This window comes from Stomoxys calcitrans, chromosome 2, assembly GCF_963082655.1.
Source record: "Stomoxys calcitrans chromosome 2, idStoCalc2.1, whole genome shotgun sequence".
Classification (NCBI taxonomy): Eukaryota; Metazoa; Arthropoda; class Insecta; order Diptera; family Muscidae; genus Stomoxys; species Stomoxys calcitrans.
Genome location: NC_081553.1, coordinates 192,051,154 through 192,068,990, shown reverse-complemented (window position 1 = coordinate 192,068,990; position 17,837 = coordinate 192,051,154). Strand labels below are relative to the sequence as shown.

The 17,837-nt window shown below is 41.2% G+C and overlaps 1 protein-coding gene across 1 annotated transcript in view; it reads left to right on the top strand.

Annotated features, from left to right (window-relative positions):
• LOC106084792 (mitochondrial glutamate carrier 1) overlaps positions 1 to 13,032 on the top strand; it is a 33,364-nt gene extending 20,332 nt beyond the window's left edge. Inside the window, exons 3-6 of the mRNA XM_013248714.2 lie at positions 6,181 to 6,315; positions 6,389 to 6,874; positions 12,299 to 12,439; positions 12,502 to 13,032. Of these exons, the coding sequence (XP_013104168.1) occupies positions 6,181 to 6,315; positions 6,389 to 6,874; positions 12,299 to 12,439; positions 12,502 to 12,646 (907 nt within the window). The 3' untranslated portion in view covers positions 12,647 to 13,032. The remainder of the gene's footprint in view (positions 1 to 6,180; positions 6,316 to 6,388; positions 6,875 to 12,298; positions 12,440 to 12,501) is intronic.
• Positions 13,033 to 17,837: the final 4,805 nt, after the last annotated feature.

Here is a 17,837-nt window from a genome sequence, read left to right as displayed (position 1 = left end):
CATTACAGGAAAACATGCTACTTCAATTTCAAACACAGCAGGAGCAACTGAAGAGACAGCAGGAGATATTTCAAAAGAAAATGGAGCAGATGCTACAAGAGCAATTATATGAGAAGAAGAGAGAAGTCACCCAGCAAGTAGAAGAGCGAGCAGCGTTGAAGGAATTGACCATAGCCACCCCACATACCAATAGTGAGAGAAAAAATGCAGTGCTGTCTCAATTCCGCAGAAGGATCATGAAGTTTTCCGATGCCATGGAAGCAGATATTTCTGGGGTCTCCATATATGCTCTAGAAAATATGAAGTCTATGTGGGAAAAACAATTCGACGACATCAAGCGGCTTCATTTGGAATTAACCACAGAACATGGAATGGAAGAAGTGGATGAAGAACTGGAAGACATAGAAGAAAAAATGAACACAAAAATACAAAATATAATTGTAAAGATGAGTGGCTTGAAAGAAGAATCACAGACTGTGGAATTAAAAAGGATAGAGATTCCATGCTTCAATGGAAATGTGGAGGATTGGAATTCCTTTCATGACCTGTTTAAGAAAATGGTAGATGGAAACTCTCAATTATCCGAAGTTCAAAAACTGTACTACCTAAAAACGAATTTAAGAGGAGATGCCTTCCGTTTAATTCAGCATCTGCAAGTCACAGACGCAAATTATAAAGCAGCATGGGAATTGCTGGAGAAGAGATATAATAATAAAAGAATTTTGTTCACGAAACTAGTGGACAAGATTCTGGATCACCCAAGTATAAACAGCCAAGTGGCGGTGGGTCTAAGAAAATTGCTAGACAGCGTGAATGAGAGTATTCATGCTTTAAAAGCAATGGATATTCCTTTAGACCATGCGGATCCAATTTTAGCCCGAATTATCATACGTAAACTCGATAAGGAGGGGCTTATTCAGTATGAGCAAAATGTAAAAAAATCTAAAGAGATTCAAAGACTGGCAGATGTGTTGGACTTTCTGGAACAGCAGTATCAAGCACTGGAGGCCTCAACAAGCAGAAAACAATTCAGTTCCCAGGGGTGCCGACGGTCTAGAATGTTTATTTGCCGGCCGGGAGAATGTTCATAAAAATATGAACACAATCTATACATTAGAATAATCTTAAGGTGGAGTAATAAAATATCTTAAGCATACTTTTCTTATCAAAATAGTTCAGGTCATTAGGATCATTTATCCCAACTCTTTCAATAGAGATTGTTTATCTCTTTACAGTTTATGGTTTCTTAATGCATATCTAATGTAGCCATAAAGTAAATGAGTTTACAAGCGATAATTGTTTAGGGTTTTCCTGCCGCGCATATGGAAGACGCTTAGGTAGTTTATGACCGGCTTATCACTTAAAAGGGACGCTGTAATTAGGTACTGTTGTTATTCGTCTAATAAGGAAGATAAGATTGTTCGCTTAGTGTAGTTTAAGAATTAGTTGGTAAGATAGTATATAAACAGGATTGAATGGCATAATAAATTAGATTTGAAGATACAACCAAACCGTACGGGTGTTTTCATTTCTCCTACTTCAACACAAAGAAAAGAAAAAATCGAAGTACCGTTTTTGGCAATACCTGTAATCAACACGTACACACGATGAGTACGATCATGATGTGCCGTCTGAAAGGGCCATTATAAAAGAAGAAGTAAAGTATGAAAAATTAAATTAAATCAAAGAAAAGAAAAACTCGATGTACCATTTTTGGCAAAAGCTCTAATCAACACGTACACACGATGAGTGCGACCATGATGTGCCGTCTAAAAGGACCATTAAATCTGCATTTTCAAATAAACTATTATTCGAATTATCCGAACATTTAAATAAATTTACACGCTACATACCCCACTGTTGTGCTTTCAATTTTAACCTATGGCTCACTGGTCTGTTGCTAGGTGTATTTGAAAAATCCATCTCATTGATACAATGTAACGGGCCAGCTAAATATACCCCATCATAATGTCAACCATTTATTTTTGTTGATGTTTCCATGGGAAAACATATTATTGACTAAATAAATCCCTAGAAAAAATATGGACATTTAATTAGCAGTAACGAAAACAGATTTAAAACATTTGTAATTATATTTCTGTTGATTGATTAACATATGCCATTAATTAACATTAAATAAGTTTAATAGAAAAAAATACACATCTACCAACATATGTACATGAGTAAATGTCAATGTTTATCAATTCTTATTTTATTTTTTATCAATTGCTTTGCTCATTAAACACATTTGAATTCACGCCAATTGCAAACAGAAGAAATTTTGTGAATCTTGATACGTTGCCCTTTAAAGACATTGATAGGATTGTCAGTTGTTTTGGGGGGGCGCTAACATTTTTTTGAGTTTCCTTGGCATTGAATTTCACCATTCGATTCTTCTCTATGGGGGAAAAACAATAACAAAGTTTAGAAATTTGGCAATGAGAAGATTTTGTAAACATTTGTGTTAAGCAAGCAATTCACTCGCGTGCCCCCTATTATTTTGGTATTTTTCTTTTTTTAGTTTTGGTTAGAGGGTGACAATCGAAAATTAATCACATGCATGTGGATATGTACAGGGCAATACGAACGAACGTACGTACGCCACTCTGTCTGTCTGCCTTTCATAAAGTTCAAATTGTCACATATTAATTGGTCTGTCTGGATATGACAACAAGCAAAACAAACAAAATAAATAGGTTGTGGATAATTTGAGGAAATAGATGTTAAGCAGACATTTTTGAAATTTGACATTGTCATTTAATAACATCAGCATGAATTATGTTATTTATGTCAACTAATTATTATCATAATAATGATAATATTTTTAAGCCAGAGTTTCTCAAACCGCAATTTGAATGATACAAAGATAAGGGAGAAAGTGGCACAGGGCACCCCAATGCGTGACCACCCAGGAATCACTAATAGAAGGTTAGGTCACTTGCGAAAACATAAAGTGGATAGGCCCCATGAACATCATTAAGGATGTCAAACTGCCGATTGAAAGAGTCATCAAATAGGAGAAACCCGTTAACAAAGAATGAATATAAAAAGAGAACAAGTTGACATCCTCAGTGCCAAGTACTGCCAAAAATTAACAAAAATTTTATGTCGGCTGATCGCTTGGCTTAACCTTATTCAGTAAATCCTGGTGACCACCGTACAAGGGGAACCCTGTAGATCAAACGGGTCTAGACAACATTCATGCAGCACGGTAGCAGATGCGGTGAACAGCTACCGGGTGAATGTGGTCCTTGGAGACTGGTTTGCTGGGGGAAGTCAATTTCTTCAGGTGCAATGGGAGGCGGTCGTTCTCCATAAACATAAAGTGCATAGGCCCCATGAACATCATTAAGGATGTCAAACTGCCGATTGAAAGTGTCATCAAATAGGAGAAAACGTAAACAAAGAATGAATGTAAAAAGAGTTGACATCCTCAATGCCAAGTACTACCAAAAATTAAAAAAAATTGTATGTCGGCTGATCGTTTGGCTTAACCTTATTCAGTAAATCCTGGTGACCACCGTACAAGAGAAAACCTGTAGATCAAGCGGGTCTAGACAACATTCACGCAGCACGGTAGCAGATGCGGTGAATAGCTACCGGGTGAATGTGGTCCTTGGAGAACGACCGCCTCCCCTTGCACTTGAAGAAATTGACCTCCCCAAGCAAACCAGAGTAGTTCTGTAGTAGTTCCCAATTGTGTCCAGGGATAAAACGACACACGTCACCTTTAACTGCCCAGACAGACCCACGCGACTCAGACCCAGATCCCTCCCTCTTGACGCATCTCATCTTAGCCGCAGAGTTCCTAGATCTGGATTCTAAACAAAATCAAGCAGAGGAAAGATAGAACAAAACACACTGCTACAACAACAACAACCACCATAAATTACCTATTATGGAAGCCGACAGAGGAGGGATTTGAACCCGTCTGCCTAGCGTGTATTTACGCCTCCACTAATTCGCGTTCGTCCCCTAATAAATACTTCCCGGGAAAAGGTGACCAGCCTTGCAACAGTCGTTTCGTCTTCAGGGGCCCTACTGAAACCTCACACCGCCCCGCTAATCCCTATCGCGCCTAAATCTCTAATGTCTGTATGTAACGGACATTTCGCAGCTAGTTCTCAGGTCGCCCACAGTCGCATAAATCAGTCGCGGACAAATTCCTCTGATGCAGAAAAGCATTAAAGGAGCCATGTATCGTCAGTATGAAAACCAGACTAAGGCCGAAGCCAAAGTCCGGGTGGTCCTAACGAATGTCGCGCCACGAATACATTCGTAAGTCACCTGACACTCTCACCAACAATCAAAGTTCACACTTCCCCAGCTCGAGAACAATTGACGTTCTCGTTCCGGCATAAATCAGTCGCGGACAAATTCCTCTGATGCAGAAAAGCATTAAAGGAGCCATATCCCGTCAGTATGAAAACTAGATTAAGACCGAAGCCAAAGTTCGGGCGGTCCCGTACGAATGTCGCGGTACGAATACATTCGTAAGTCGCCCGACACTCTCACCAACTATCAAAGTTCACGCTTTCCCAGCTCGAGAACAATCCGCGTTCCGGTGAATTTCGGCTACTCTGCAGTCTACAGCGCCAGCCAACGAGTCAGCACATTCACCAGAGTACAAATCCACAAAATCCAAAACAGTTAACATAAAACAGGGTTCAGCAACGGTGTCGCACGGATCCACGGATGTGAACATTCGCAAGTAATTGGGCTTTTTAAAGCGATCTGAATGGTCCAACTGTCGGAACTAGAAAGCACTGTCCTTCTTCTGTTCCTGTTGTATCACAATGGACGAAAACGTCTAAGTGAGTCTGTGGCAGACTGCCACTTAAACCTAACCTCACCTACCCGCCACCCCTTGACGGCAGGCCCCGCAGCTAAGGCCTTAAGACCCCTCTGATTGTCCACATAAATCGTGACAGTCTGAGAGGACCGCCGCTCCAGACTCAGGATCACATCCAAGGCCCTGAGGATCACGAAAACCTCTGCCTGAAAGACACTACACCCATTCAGAAGTCTATGTGACTCTCCAGGAATTCAACCAAAATCTCTTTCCCGGTGCACTCATCCAGCTTGGACCCATCTGTGTAGCAAGAGGAACACAAAAATCGCGATACGCTTCTAGACCAAAGCTTCCCCACCAGGAACACGACCGCTATGTAACTCTGTAATTCCTAGGAATTCAACCAAAACTCCTGTCCCGGTGCCCTCATCCAGCTTAGACACATCAATGTAGCACGAGGAACCCAAGAACGGCAGTAGGCCCCCAGATCAAAGCTCCCTCCACGGTTAGACAACCTCCAGATCGCCATCGAAGAAAGATCATCCCGGCAAGAAGTTTTTCCGTAACAGCGGCCTTTAGCAGAACCGACGAATGTTCGAAATTCGATGTCGTATAATTCACATATAAGTGCAGAGGTCTCAGGTCAAGTATCGCATTTAAGGTCTTCCTCGGAACACTTCTTGCCCCCGATGTCAGCACCGTCTCACCTGGTCTAAGTCCCCAACTACTTCTTATCGATGAGCGACAAGACTAGAGCACATTCAGCCACTGTTTGACTCTCCAGTTAAAACTCTGGGTCAAGTATAACACCCAATTAGTTTGCCTCCCGAGAGAGCGGCAGTTTCAATCCATTCAGATTCAGTCAGTCCCTTGAACTCGCCATACCTCCTCCTTCTGGTGAACAGCACCAGCTCAATATTTCTGGCGCTTATGCTAAGCCCATTGTTTCTCGCACATTTAAATAGCTTTCTTTGCGCAACCTCAAGATACTTGATTGTAGAGAGAGTGGGAGAGAGAGTGTGAGGGAGGGAGAAGGAAAGAGAGGGAGGGAGAGGGAGAAGGAGAGAGGGAGGGAGAGGGAGAAGGGGAGAGGGAGGGAGGGAGAGAGAGAGAGGGAGAGAGAGGGAGGGAGAGGGAGGGAGAGAGGGAGAGAGAGAGGGAGAGAGAGAGAGAGAGGGAGAGAGAGAGGGAGGAAGGGAGAGAGAGGGAGTGCGACCTGATAATGTTATCGAAATGCGATTTTTCATAGAAAACTTGAAACAAAACTTAAATTTCATAGACATTTTTTCGAAATTAGGTTTTCATAGCCGCATTTCCATGAACTTTAATCTTTATTTTTTGGTTATTTTACTATTTTTTTATTTTTTTTTGCTTATTCTTCCTTTCAGTTTACTCCCTAAAATCATCAATGGAGGTATTGCTGGCATCATTGGTGTATCATGTGTGTTCCCCTTGGATTTGGTTAAAACTCGTCTGCAAAACCAACAAGTGGGACCAAATGGCGAGAAAATGTACAAGAATATGTGAGTATTTGAACAATGTCGGCTTGTATTTAAAATTTCTTATCTTATTTTTGTTTTTGCCTTATCTTTAAAGGTTCGATTGCTTCCGAAAAACATATCGTGCTGAAGGCTATTTTGGCATGTACCGTGGCTCCGGTGTCAATATCCTTCTCATTACACCCGAAAAGGCTATTAAACTGACTGCCAATGATTATTTCCGTCACAAATTAACCACCAAGGATGGTAAACTACCAATGACAAGTCAAATGGTTGCTGGTGGTTTAGCCGGTGCATTCCAGATTATTGTAACAACTCCCATGGAATTGTTGAAGATTCAAATGCAAGACGCCGGTCGTGTTGCAGCACAGGCTAAGCAGGCTGGCAAAACTGTGGAGAAAATTTCGGCCACCAAATTGGCTTCGCAACTTTTGAAGGAGAAGGGTATCTTTGGCCTGTACAAGGGTATTGGAGCCACTGGCTTAAGAGATGTTACCTTTTCGGTGGTGTACTTCCCCTTGTTTGCTACTCTAAATACCTTTGGACCTAGACGTAATGATGGCTCAGGAGAAGCTGTTTTCTGGTACGTAAATGTAAAGACTTTAAAGTAAATCTAGTAATCATAAGACATTATTTGGAAAAGCTGAAACTACATAGAGGCTCAATTGACATTCCAATAGAATTGCAAACGAATAACAAGAAGCCTTTCCCAGAGAGCATAGTTTTACATTGCCTCAAGAAACTAAAATTTAGAATTCATTTGAAGGTACTTTCTCTCACAGCAAATGTGGAGCTTGTAAATGGATTGGTTTTGTGTTGTCGGATCGAGTCCCTAAACACCCAGATACTCCTTGTGACATGTTCGGCGGGGGTTCTATCTTAGTGAGTGGTGTTTCTTGGGGTGGCAGCTCAGGAGATACATTAAAAGATAAGCTCACTATTCCGGCACTGGATAACTATGAGCGCCATAGGCTGGAATGTTGAGCTTCGATCTGTGTGGGGTTCATTATTATCAGTAGAAGCTCAGTTGGGAGCTACTGGTCGCTTCCACAGGTTATGGATTATGGAATGCTCCATACGGAATAGCTGCAACTGCAGTCGCGGACAATCAGCGTTATCGAGTCGAGCGACACCGGTTCTTGTTTAAATACTAAGTGCCAATAAAAGTGTTCACGTACTCAAAAATTTGTTCAAATTTTCACTTGGAGGCGTTCGCGTACTTTTTTTTGCCAGCAAAAGAGACCGAAAGAGTCTGTGAGAGCGAACAAAATTTTCAAAGTTTGGTAATTGAGAGCTTGCAAATTTTTGCGGCAGGGTTTTTTTCCCAAAAATTTGCAAGCATCGAACAGATGTAATTTGAGAATCAGCTGTTTTATTCCAATAAATAGCAAAGGAGAGTAAATGCTGGAAAAGTACTCGAACAGACCTTTTGATGCTTGGTATGAAAAAGTGAGTTATTGACATCATGACCGCCGGGAGCGATTCTATGGACTGCAATCAGTTCCTTTACCTGAAGGGCTTGACGAGGATCATTCGAATATGTGGCTACTACAACAATGACAAGCTCACTATGCTCTTCGACTTTATCGTTGTCATCTGGCAACCCCTTTTCGTTGTCATCTGTTTTGACAGGTCTGTAGGTTTCTATACTGCGTACTGTTTACTTCTGCAGTCTACGTAGGTCTAATTTCTTGAATGGGCCACATCGGACTATATTTGGATATAGCTGCCATATAGACCGATCTGACAATTTTGGGTCTTAGGCCTATAACAGGCACATTTATTACCCGACTACGGTGAAATTTGGAAAAGTGAGTTGTATAAAGAGTCCCAACATCTGTCCCGAATATGGTCCAGATCGGGATTTATTTGGATATAGCTGCCATAGAGTCCTTTCTTCAGCCTTAGGGTCTTAAGACCATAAAAGGCGTATGTATTCGTGTCTTAAGCCTATAACAGCTTCATGTACTAACCAAACTGAAATTTGAGTTTTATTAGGCTCGCCGATATCCGAAGCAAAAAAATGGTCCAGATTGCAACATATTTGGATATAGCTGGGTTGGGTTTTAGGCCTATACCAGGCTCATTTATTACCCGGCTTCGCTTAAATTTGGAACAGTGAGTTGTATTAAGACTACCAACATCTGTCCCGAATATGGTCCAGATCGGGCTATATTTAGATATTGCTGCCAAAGAGCCCTTTTTGTCAGCTTTAGAGTCTATAAACGATAAAAGGCGCATTTATTCGGGTCTAAAGCCTATAACAGTCGCATTTACTACCCAATTTCACTGAAATTTGGCGTAGTGAGTTTTATTGTGCCCGTCAATATCCGAACCAAAGATAGTCTAGATCGCAATATATTTGGATATAGCTGGAGTGGGTTTTAGGCCTTTGCCAGGCTCATTTATTACCCGACTTCGCTTAAAATCGGAACAGTGAGTTGTATTAAGACTACCAATAACTGTCCCGAATATGGTCCAGATCGGGCTATATTTAGATATTGCTGCTGAAGAGCCCTTTCTTCAGTTTTAGGGTCTATAGACCATAAAAAAGCGCATTTATTCAGGTCTTAAGCCTATAACCGCCGCATTTACTACCCAATTTCACTGAAATTGGGCGTGGTTAGTTTTATTGTGCCCGTCAATATCCGAACCAAAGATAGTCCAGATCGCAATAAATTTGGATATAGCTGGGTTGGGTTTTAGGCCTACACCAGGCTCATTTTTTACCCGACTTCGCTGAAATATGGAACAGTGAGTTGTATTAAGACTACCAACATCAGTCCCGAATATGGTCCATATCAGGCTATATTTAAATTTTGCTGCCATAGAGCCCTTTCTTCAGCTTTAGGGTCTATAAACAACAGGCGCAATTACTACCCAATTTCGCTGAAATTTGGCGTAGTGAGTTTTATTATGCCCGTCAACATCCGAAACAAAGATGGTCCAGAAGGGAGCATATTTGTATATAGGTGTCATATATACCGACCGGCTGCCATAGAGACCAATCTTCAGATTTAATGCTTTATAGGTGGTAAATACTGTCGCTGGGAAAATCCTTGTTTAACTCTAGGAACTTTGATTTCACGATTTTAAACTCTACATATGACTGCCGACCGCGTATGTAATTCACAATCAACCTCTTTGTCGAGATCAGACGCAATGATGTCATTAATAAGGGTGGAGTGGCTAACCGCATCGAATGCCTTTGAAAGATCAATGGTAACGAGAACGGTTTTTGGCATGTCCGTTTTTGGTCCACGCCATGGCTGATATGTGTGCTGGGAGCAGTAAGTCCCGTTATTGTTGTTGTTGTCGTCACCACATTTTCATGTGGAGGTGGCGTCCTCATCAAGCTCATGTAGGTGAGCAAGCTCGTTCCGGTCCAAAGGACCGATCGCCGCGGGAACATAATGGCCATTGGTTATTTAAAGGTGCCAATAACTCGCCTTGTCATATCGAGCATCATAGGCACTGAGTATTTGTGCAAAAGCCGGTGCCACCCGACCTCTCACTGAAACTCTCCCCTTGATACCACTGATTGTCCGCGACTGCAGTTACAGCTACCCCGGATGGAGCATTCCTCTATCCGCAAACTGTGGACGGTAGCTCGCAGCTAAGCTTCTCGTGTCAGCAATGAAAACCACACAAATTGGAGCTTAATGTTCCAGCCTGTGTGGTGCTCACAGCTATCCCGTGGCGGGACTGTTGTTCGAGCCTCGGGTGCGTTAGCTGATCCTGGTGTCTCTGCGCCCTCGGTTGGCGATGTGAGGCGGTGATCCTGACACTGATTTGGATTTAACACAGCATGCGTCTAGATAATTTACATTCCAGTCTCTAGCTTCAGGAAGGCCCGAACCAATCCCATGGCAGTCGGTTGTACGTACTGAATCTGCCCGATGGTGTCTTTCATCGACAAGGGCTGCCGCCTCAGTGTACAACACACTGCTATAACAAAAACAACAGGAAGGCCCGAACAATTTTTATATCCACCACCATAGGATGGGGGTATACTAATCTAGTCATTCCGTTTGTAACAATAACAAAATTTACCCTTGAACGTTCCACTAAGGAACAGGGGCAAATTTCTCACATATCAATGAGTGCAGTCCGACTAAAGTTTAAGCTCAATGATAAGAGACCTCCTTCTTATAGCCGAGTCCGAAAGGCGTGCCGCAGTGCGACACCTATTTGGAGAAAAGTTTTACATGGCACAGTACCTCACAAATGTTGCCAGCATTAGGAGGGAAAAACCACCGCTGAAAATTTTTTCTGATGGTTTCGACAGGATTCGAACCCAGGTATTCAGCGCCATTCCCATTCCGTTTGTAAAACCTCGAAATATTGATCTAGGACACCATAAAGTATATATATTCTTGATCGTCTCGAAATTCTGATTCGAACTAGCCATGTCCGTCCGTCCGCCTGTCGAAATCACAATAGAGGTCGAACGCCTAGAGCTACCCGCTTGAAATTTTGCACAGATACTTGATATTGATGTAGCTCGTTGGGGATTGCAAATGCGTCATATCGGCTTGGATACAGCCGATACAGCTCCCATATAAACCCATCTCCCGATTTGACTTCTTGAGCCCCTGCAAGCCTCAATTTTCATGCAATTCAGCTGAAATTTTGCACATAGTATTCTGTTATGACTCCCAACATCTGTGCCGTGTACGTTTCAAATCGTTTTATAATCTGATATAGCTCCCATATAAACCGATCTCCCGATTTGACTTCTCGAGCCCTTACAAGCCACAATTTGTGTCGGATTTGGCTGAAATTTTGCACATAGTGTTCTGGTATGACTTCTAACAACTGTGCCAAGTACAGTCCAAATCGGTCAAGAAACTGATGTAGGTCCCATATAAAATGATCTCCCAATTTAACTTTTGGAGCCCTGCAAGCCTCAATTTTCATTCAATTTGGCTGGTACATGGTGTTCTGTTATGACTCCCAAAAACTGTATTAAGTACGGTTTAAATCGGTCAAGAAAATGATATAGCTCCCATATAAACCGATCTCCTGATTTGACTTCTTGAACCCTTACAAGCAGCAATTTTTTCCGATTTGTCTGAAATTTTGCATATAGTGTTCTGTTATGACTCTCAACAACTACGCCAAGTACGGTCCAAATCGGTCTATATCCAGATATAGCTCCCATATTTTAGCAGAATGCATGGTGGTGGGTTCCCAAGATTTGGAACTTAGCACGATTTTACTTGTTATTCCTATAGTTTTTCTAGCCATTGTATGTAACCGATTATGAGCACGTACACGTACACTGAGACGGCAGCCCTTGCCGATGTGGATTCCATCGGGTCAATCCGGTGCGTACAACCGGCTGCCATGGGATTGAACGACCGCCACCCATTGCACCCGAAAAAATCGACCTCTCCCGGCAAACCAGAGTGGTTCTGGCTCAATTACGTTCCGGCAGATGCAGCCGCCTCAATTCCCACAGAGCTAGGATTGATGCCGACGCGCAAGATGTATGTCCCGATTGTAACCAGGGACCGCACGATACACGTCACCTGTTTAACTGCCCGCCCAGACCCACTCGACTCAGACCCAGATCCCTGTAGACGCACCCCATCTTAGTCGCGGAGTTCCTGGGTCTCGACACTCAACAGAATCAAGCAGACGAAAGATAGAATACAATAAACTGCTACAACAACAACAACAACCGATTATGAGCATATCTGCTCGCCACCTACACTACAGGGGTATGGTATGGGATTGATCTCAACTCCAGTTCGGATCAGAGAAATTTGAAGCAGGTTAGCTGAATATTCTCAGCTCTGAAACCGAAAAGAAATAATGAATATTGGCTAATTGCATTTGGGGGTTGTCATACCGGGTTAACCGATCGCTGTGGGAAAGCCTGGTTGTTGGGTTAGCTGATGTTGATGTATGTTGCAATGTCTGTAGAGGATATGAAGGAGTAGGATGAGTTGTTGTGCTGGACTTTTTACCAATTTCTTTGTCTTTTTTTTTCTCTTTCTAGGGTCTCCTTCTTGTCTGGCCTGGCTGCTGGTTCATTTGCTGCTCTCTTTGTCAATCCCTTCGATGTGGTAAAGACACGTTTGCAGGCTATTAAAAAGGCCGATGGTGAGAAGGAATTCAAGGGCATTATGGATTGTATATCGTAAGTATGGAAAATTATACCTCGGTACACACATCTAAAGAGGCATTTTTTTGTATTTTTAGAAAAACCATGAAATACGAGGGTCCAACAGCATTCTTCAAGGGTGGCTTGTGCCGTATGATAGTCATTGCCCCACTCTTTGGCATTGCCCAGACGGTATACTTCTTGGGTGTGGCCGAGGGTCTGTTGGGCATTAAGAAATCTTAAGAAGCCAGTTACAAATTTAAGGAAACTATAGCATTTCCATTGAATGTCGTCCTCTGTAACAAAAACAAAAAAAAAAAAAACAATGCTGTATAGTCAAAGTGTTATTTGTGGAGCTCAATTCGCCTTGTTATCGCCTAAAGGAAAACTAACAACACCTCATTTGTTTTGTTTGATTTGTTTTAGTTGTAGTTTAATTAAGAATACAGGATATGCTTTTAAAAAGTGTCACATTACGTTCCCCCCCTTTGATTTTTTCTAAAGATACCAACACCATTTTTTATGTTTTTTTTTTTTTTTGAATATTTTTCTTTTTCTTTGTCAATTTTAAGACATTCCAACTTGATGTGGGAAAATCAAATCAAATAAATTGTTGTTTTGTCTCTCTATATATTGTTGTTGTTGTTGTTGTTTCGGTATAAGTAGCACCATCACAGCTTCCTTGCAGGTGCAAAATTATACCCACATATATAACCTGCATTATATTGGGTTGCCCAAAAAGTAACTGCGGATTTTTCGTATTGTCGGCGTTGACAAATTTTTTCACAGCTTGTGACTCTGTAATTGCATTCTTTCTTCTGTCAATTATCAGCTGTTACTTTTAGCTTGCTTTAGAAAAAAAGTGTAAAAAAAGTATTTTTGATTAAAGTTCATTCTAAGTTTTATTAAAAATGCATTTACTTTCTTTTAAAAAATCCGCAATTACTTTTTGGGCAACCCAATATATTCAAAAAAAAAGTCTTATACTGTATGTTCTCTTTAGGAAGCGATTTGATGTGTGAAAAGATATATAAACATATAAATACAATATAATTGTTATGCCAGTTAAAAACTTTAGAAATTCCATGTGGAAGTCTTCTGTAAGCCGCAGATAAAAAGCAACAACATTTCATTGCGTTGTTGTATCACCATGACAGTTTTAAACGAAAAAATATCAAAAATGGATTAAAATCAAAATTTATGAAATTTTTTTGTTTCCAAACATCATATTTGAAAATTAGTCATTTGAAACAAAATTTTATAAAATTTCTTAAAAATGATTTTTAATATTTAGTTGTTATTTTTTTTAATAATTGATAATTGCGTTTCAAACTTAAATTATTCCCAAAATATCTACAAGGAAATTGAAAAAATGATGAATTAACAAATATTAACAACTTATAATCTATTAACAAATAACCTATAACAAAGACAATAATAATCCCTGAAATGTTTTGACCAATCCCATGCCAATTGCCTAATCAAATTTTCTTGTTTTTCCTAACGTACACCGGGTTTTCATTTACCCTCATACCCTGATTATTAAAAGCAAACTACCCTTCCCCTCAGCATAATAGAAACAATGAACTGTATTTAAAATACACATATGCGTTGACCAGTTCCATAATAATCTTATGCCAAACCATAAATAATCCATAGTTCCACATCCATTGAGCCCTAAAAGCCAAAGGAATTTCAAATTGACACACCATAGAAAGTCAACCAACCTATCAACTAACCAACCAATCTTTATAAACAGTTTTATATTTTGCATTTTTTTCTTCTCTTCTTTTTTTTTTTTGTTCGATTTTAATGAGCAAATATTAAATGTCTTTCTATGTTGCCATTTTCGTGTGTATTTTCTCCTATTAACTAGAAAACAAAACAAAAAAATAGCTAAGTTAATAATTGTGTGTTATTGTAATCAATTTTAATTATGTGGATTCATTTGCAACTTGATATTGAATATTATAGAATATTTTTTTTCTTCTGTGAACATGAGATAGTGTAATAATGCCAATTACTGAATATACATAAGTAAAGAAATACGATTATTGAAGTATAAAATTGTAGTTTTTTTTATTTATAAACAAGAAAAAAAGGACTCAAGAAGTCAAATCGGGGGATCCGTTTATATGGGAGCTATAACAGGGCATAGACCTATTTGGACCTTACTTGGTACAATTGTTGGAAGTCATAACAAAACACCACATGCGAAATTTCAGCCAAATCGGACAAAAATTGCGGCTTCCAGGGGCTCAGGAAGTCAAATCGGGGGATCTGTTTATATAGGAGCTATATCAGGGTATAGACCGATTTGGACCGTACTTGGCACAGTTGTTGGAAATCATAACGGAACACCACATGAGAAATTTCAGACAAATCGGAGAAAAATTGCGGATTCTAGGGGCTCAAGAAGTCAAATCGGGGGATCGGTTTATATGGGAGCTTTAACAGGGTATAGACCGATTTGGACCGTACTTGGCACAGTTGTTGAAAGTCATAACAGAACACTGCATGCGAAATTTCAGCCAAATCGGACAAAAATTGCGGCTTCCAGGGGCTCAAGAAGTCAAATCGGGGAATTGGTCTATATGGGAGCTATATCAGGGTATAAACCGATTTGGACCGTACTTGGCACAGTTGTTGAAAGTCATAACAGAACACTACATGCGAAATTTTAGCCAAATCGGACAAAAAATGCGGCTTCTAGGGGCTCAAGAAGTCAAATCGGGAGATCGGTCTATATGGGAGCTATATCAGGTTATAGACCGATTTGGACCGTACTTCGCACAGTTGTTACAGAACACTACATGCGAAATTTCAGTCAAATCGGACAAAAGTTGCTGCTTCCAGGGGCTCAAGAAGTTAAATCGGGCGATCGGTTTATATGGGAGCTGTATCAGATTATAGACCGATTTGGACCTTACTTGGTATAATTGTAGGAAGTCATAATGGAACACTACATGCAAAATTTCAGCCAAATCGGACAAAAATAGCGGCTTTCAGGGGCTCAAGAAGTCAAATTGGGGGAACGGTCTATATGGGAGCTATATCAGGGTATAGACCGATTTGGACCGTACTTGGCACAGTTGTTGAAAGACATTACAGAACATTACAGGCGAAATTTCAGCCAAATCGGACGTTCCGGCTTGTAATGTCACAAGAAGTCAAATCGGGAGATCGGTTTATATGGGAGCTATATCAGGTTAAAGGCCGATTTGGACCGAACTTGGCATATTTGTTGGAAGTCTTAATAGAACACCGTAAACAAAATTTCGGCAATATCGGACAAAAATTGCGGCTTGTAAGCGCTCAAGAAGTCAAATCGGGAGATCGGTTTCTATGTAAGCTATATCTGGTTATAAATCGATTTGGACCGTACTTGGCACAGTTGTTGGAAGTCATAACGGAACACCACATGCAAAATTTCAGCCAAATCGGACAAAAATTGCTGCTTCCAGGGGCTCAAGAAGTCAAATCTTGATATCGGTTTATATGGGAGCTATTCAGGTTATAGACTGATGTGGACCGTAATTGGCACAGATGTTGGAAGTAATAACGGAACACCACAAACATTTCATCCAAATCGGAAAAAATTGCGGCTTGTAAGGGCTCAAGGGTCCCCATGGAACACTCTTTCTCTGACAATGCTACATTAGAACTGGACAAAATTCGGAAGGCTACTTAGAAGAAGACTTGGTCAAGATAATTTAGATTGTCCAAGCATAGAAGACATTGACGAAAATGTCAACAGGAATATGACTGCACTGGTGGGTCGCGGATCTTCGAAGATAGTTGTCCTCTTCGGGAAAGAAATCAGCCCAAGGAAAACCCTGGATGACCGGGAAGATTCGCAATATTGGGAAAGAGGTCCACAGACTTTTTAACAAAACACGTCGTAAAAAAGCGGAAGTTTATTGGGTTGTGTATTACACACGGCTTATGGAATACAATAAGATTACCAGAGCGGCAAAACATGCCTTCTGGAAGCTTTGCTGCGAACAGGTCGATAGTGTTAGTGACGCCGCCAAGATAAATAAGTTTCTCTCAAAGAAACCATGTGCAAACTGAAACTTTGGTAGACGACATGGGAGTGAGAGCAGAGACAACGGAGGACATGTTGAGGCTTTTGATGAAAACCCATTTTTCACAGGATACGACAGGACTCACGGAGACAGCAGAATCTTGGAATAATGACGTTGATCGAAGGTTCATAATTACGGAATTTATGATGAAGAAATCCTTGAGGAGCCTCAAATCATTTAAGTCAACTGGACCTGATGGAATATTTCCGGCGGTACTACATAAAGAGGTAGACTATCTGGCGCCTCATCTGGTCAATATTTTCACAGCGTGCCTGGGACCCATAAGCATTACGTCCTTTCTACTGAAAACCATGAAACGTTTTGTGGACACCATGACAAAGAGAAGGACATGCAACGAACTGCCCAAATACAAACAGCACGCCTATGTCAAGGGAAGGTCGGTGGAGAGTACCCTGCACGAGGTTGTGCATAAAATATAGAAGAATCCTTCGGAACCAGCTATGCAGAAGGACCGAAAAGGTCTTGCATATGGCATATGATTTGGCTAGACCCCTGGGGTCTCAACGTTAACCCAGAGAAGGCTGAAATATGCTTGTTCATGAGGAAGACGAAGGCGGGCCAATTTGAAGCACCACGTTTCCTCAATAAGACGATTTCGATATCGGACAAGATCAAAGTATTCTGGCAAGGTCAAATACTTTGATGTTGAATAGGAAATTTAATTGGAAGTGTCACATTCAAGAGCTTACTGAGAAGGTTCATAGATGTTGGGCACCATATAGAAGGGCTGTAGGCTCGAAATGGGGCCTGAATCTGTGAATAGTCCACTGGCTATACAGAATCATTGATTGGACCAATTCTTTCCTACGCCTCAGTAGTTTGATGGACTGCGATGGAGAAAAAGTGCAACGTTAGGACCATACAACAAATTCAGAGAACTTGTTTTCTTGGCGTAGGCGGAGCGATGAGAACCACACCCACTAGGGCGCTGGAGACTATTCTAGATATCCGACCCATTGACATACAGATTAAATGTGAGGCGGCCACTGCAGCTATGAGACTTAAGGTGATGGGAGAATGGATTGAGGATGGGAGCAGCTCATACCATCGCGGTATAATCGAGGCGACGATAGGAAAATTAGGGGAAAGGGAAGAGGTTTCCGATCGGATACCTTGATACGACTCTTGAGGTCGAGGGCGAGGCACTGCTGCCAGCGGCACAGTCTTGGATTGATGGAACCTTGGTATTGCCATCTGGAAGATCATGTTACACGGATAGATCAAAGCTAGAGGACAGAGTGGGCCTGGGGGTCTACATTGAGAACCCAGGGACTGAGATCTGTTTTAGACTGCCTGACCAGATCCGGGCGAATGCGTGAGGTGGT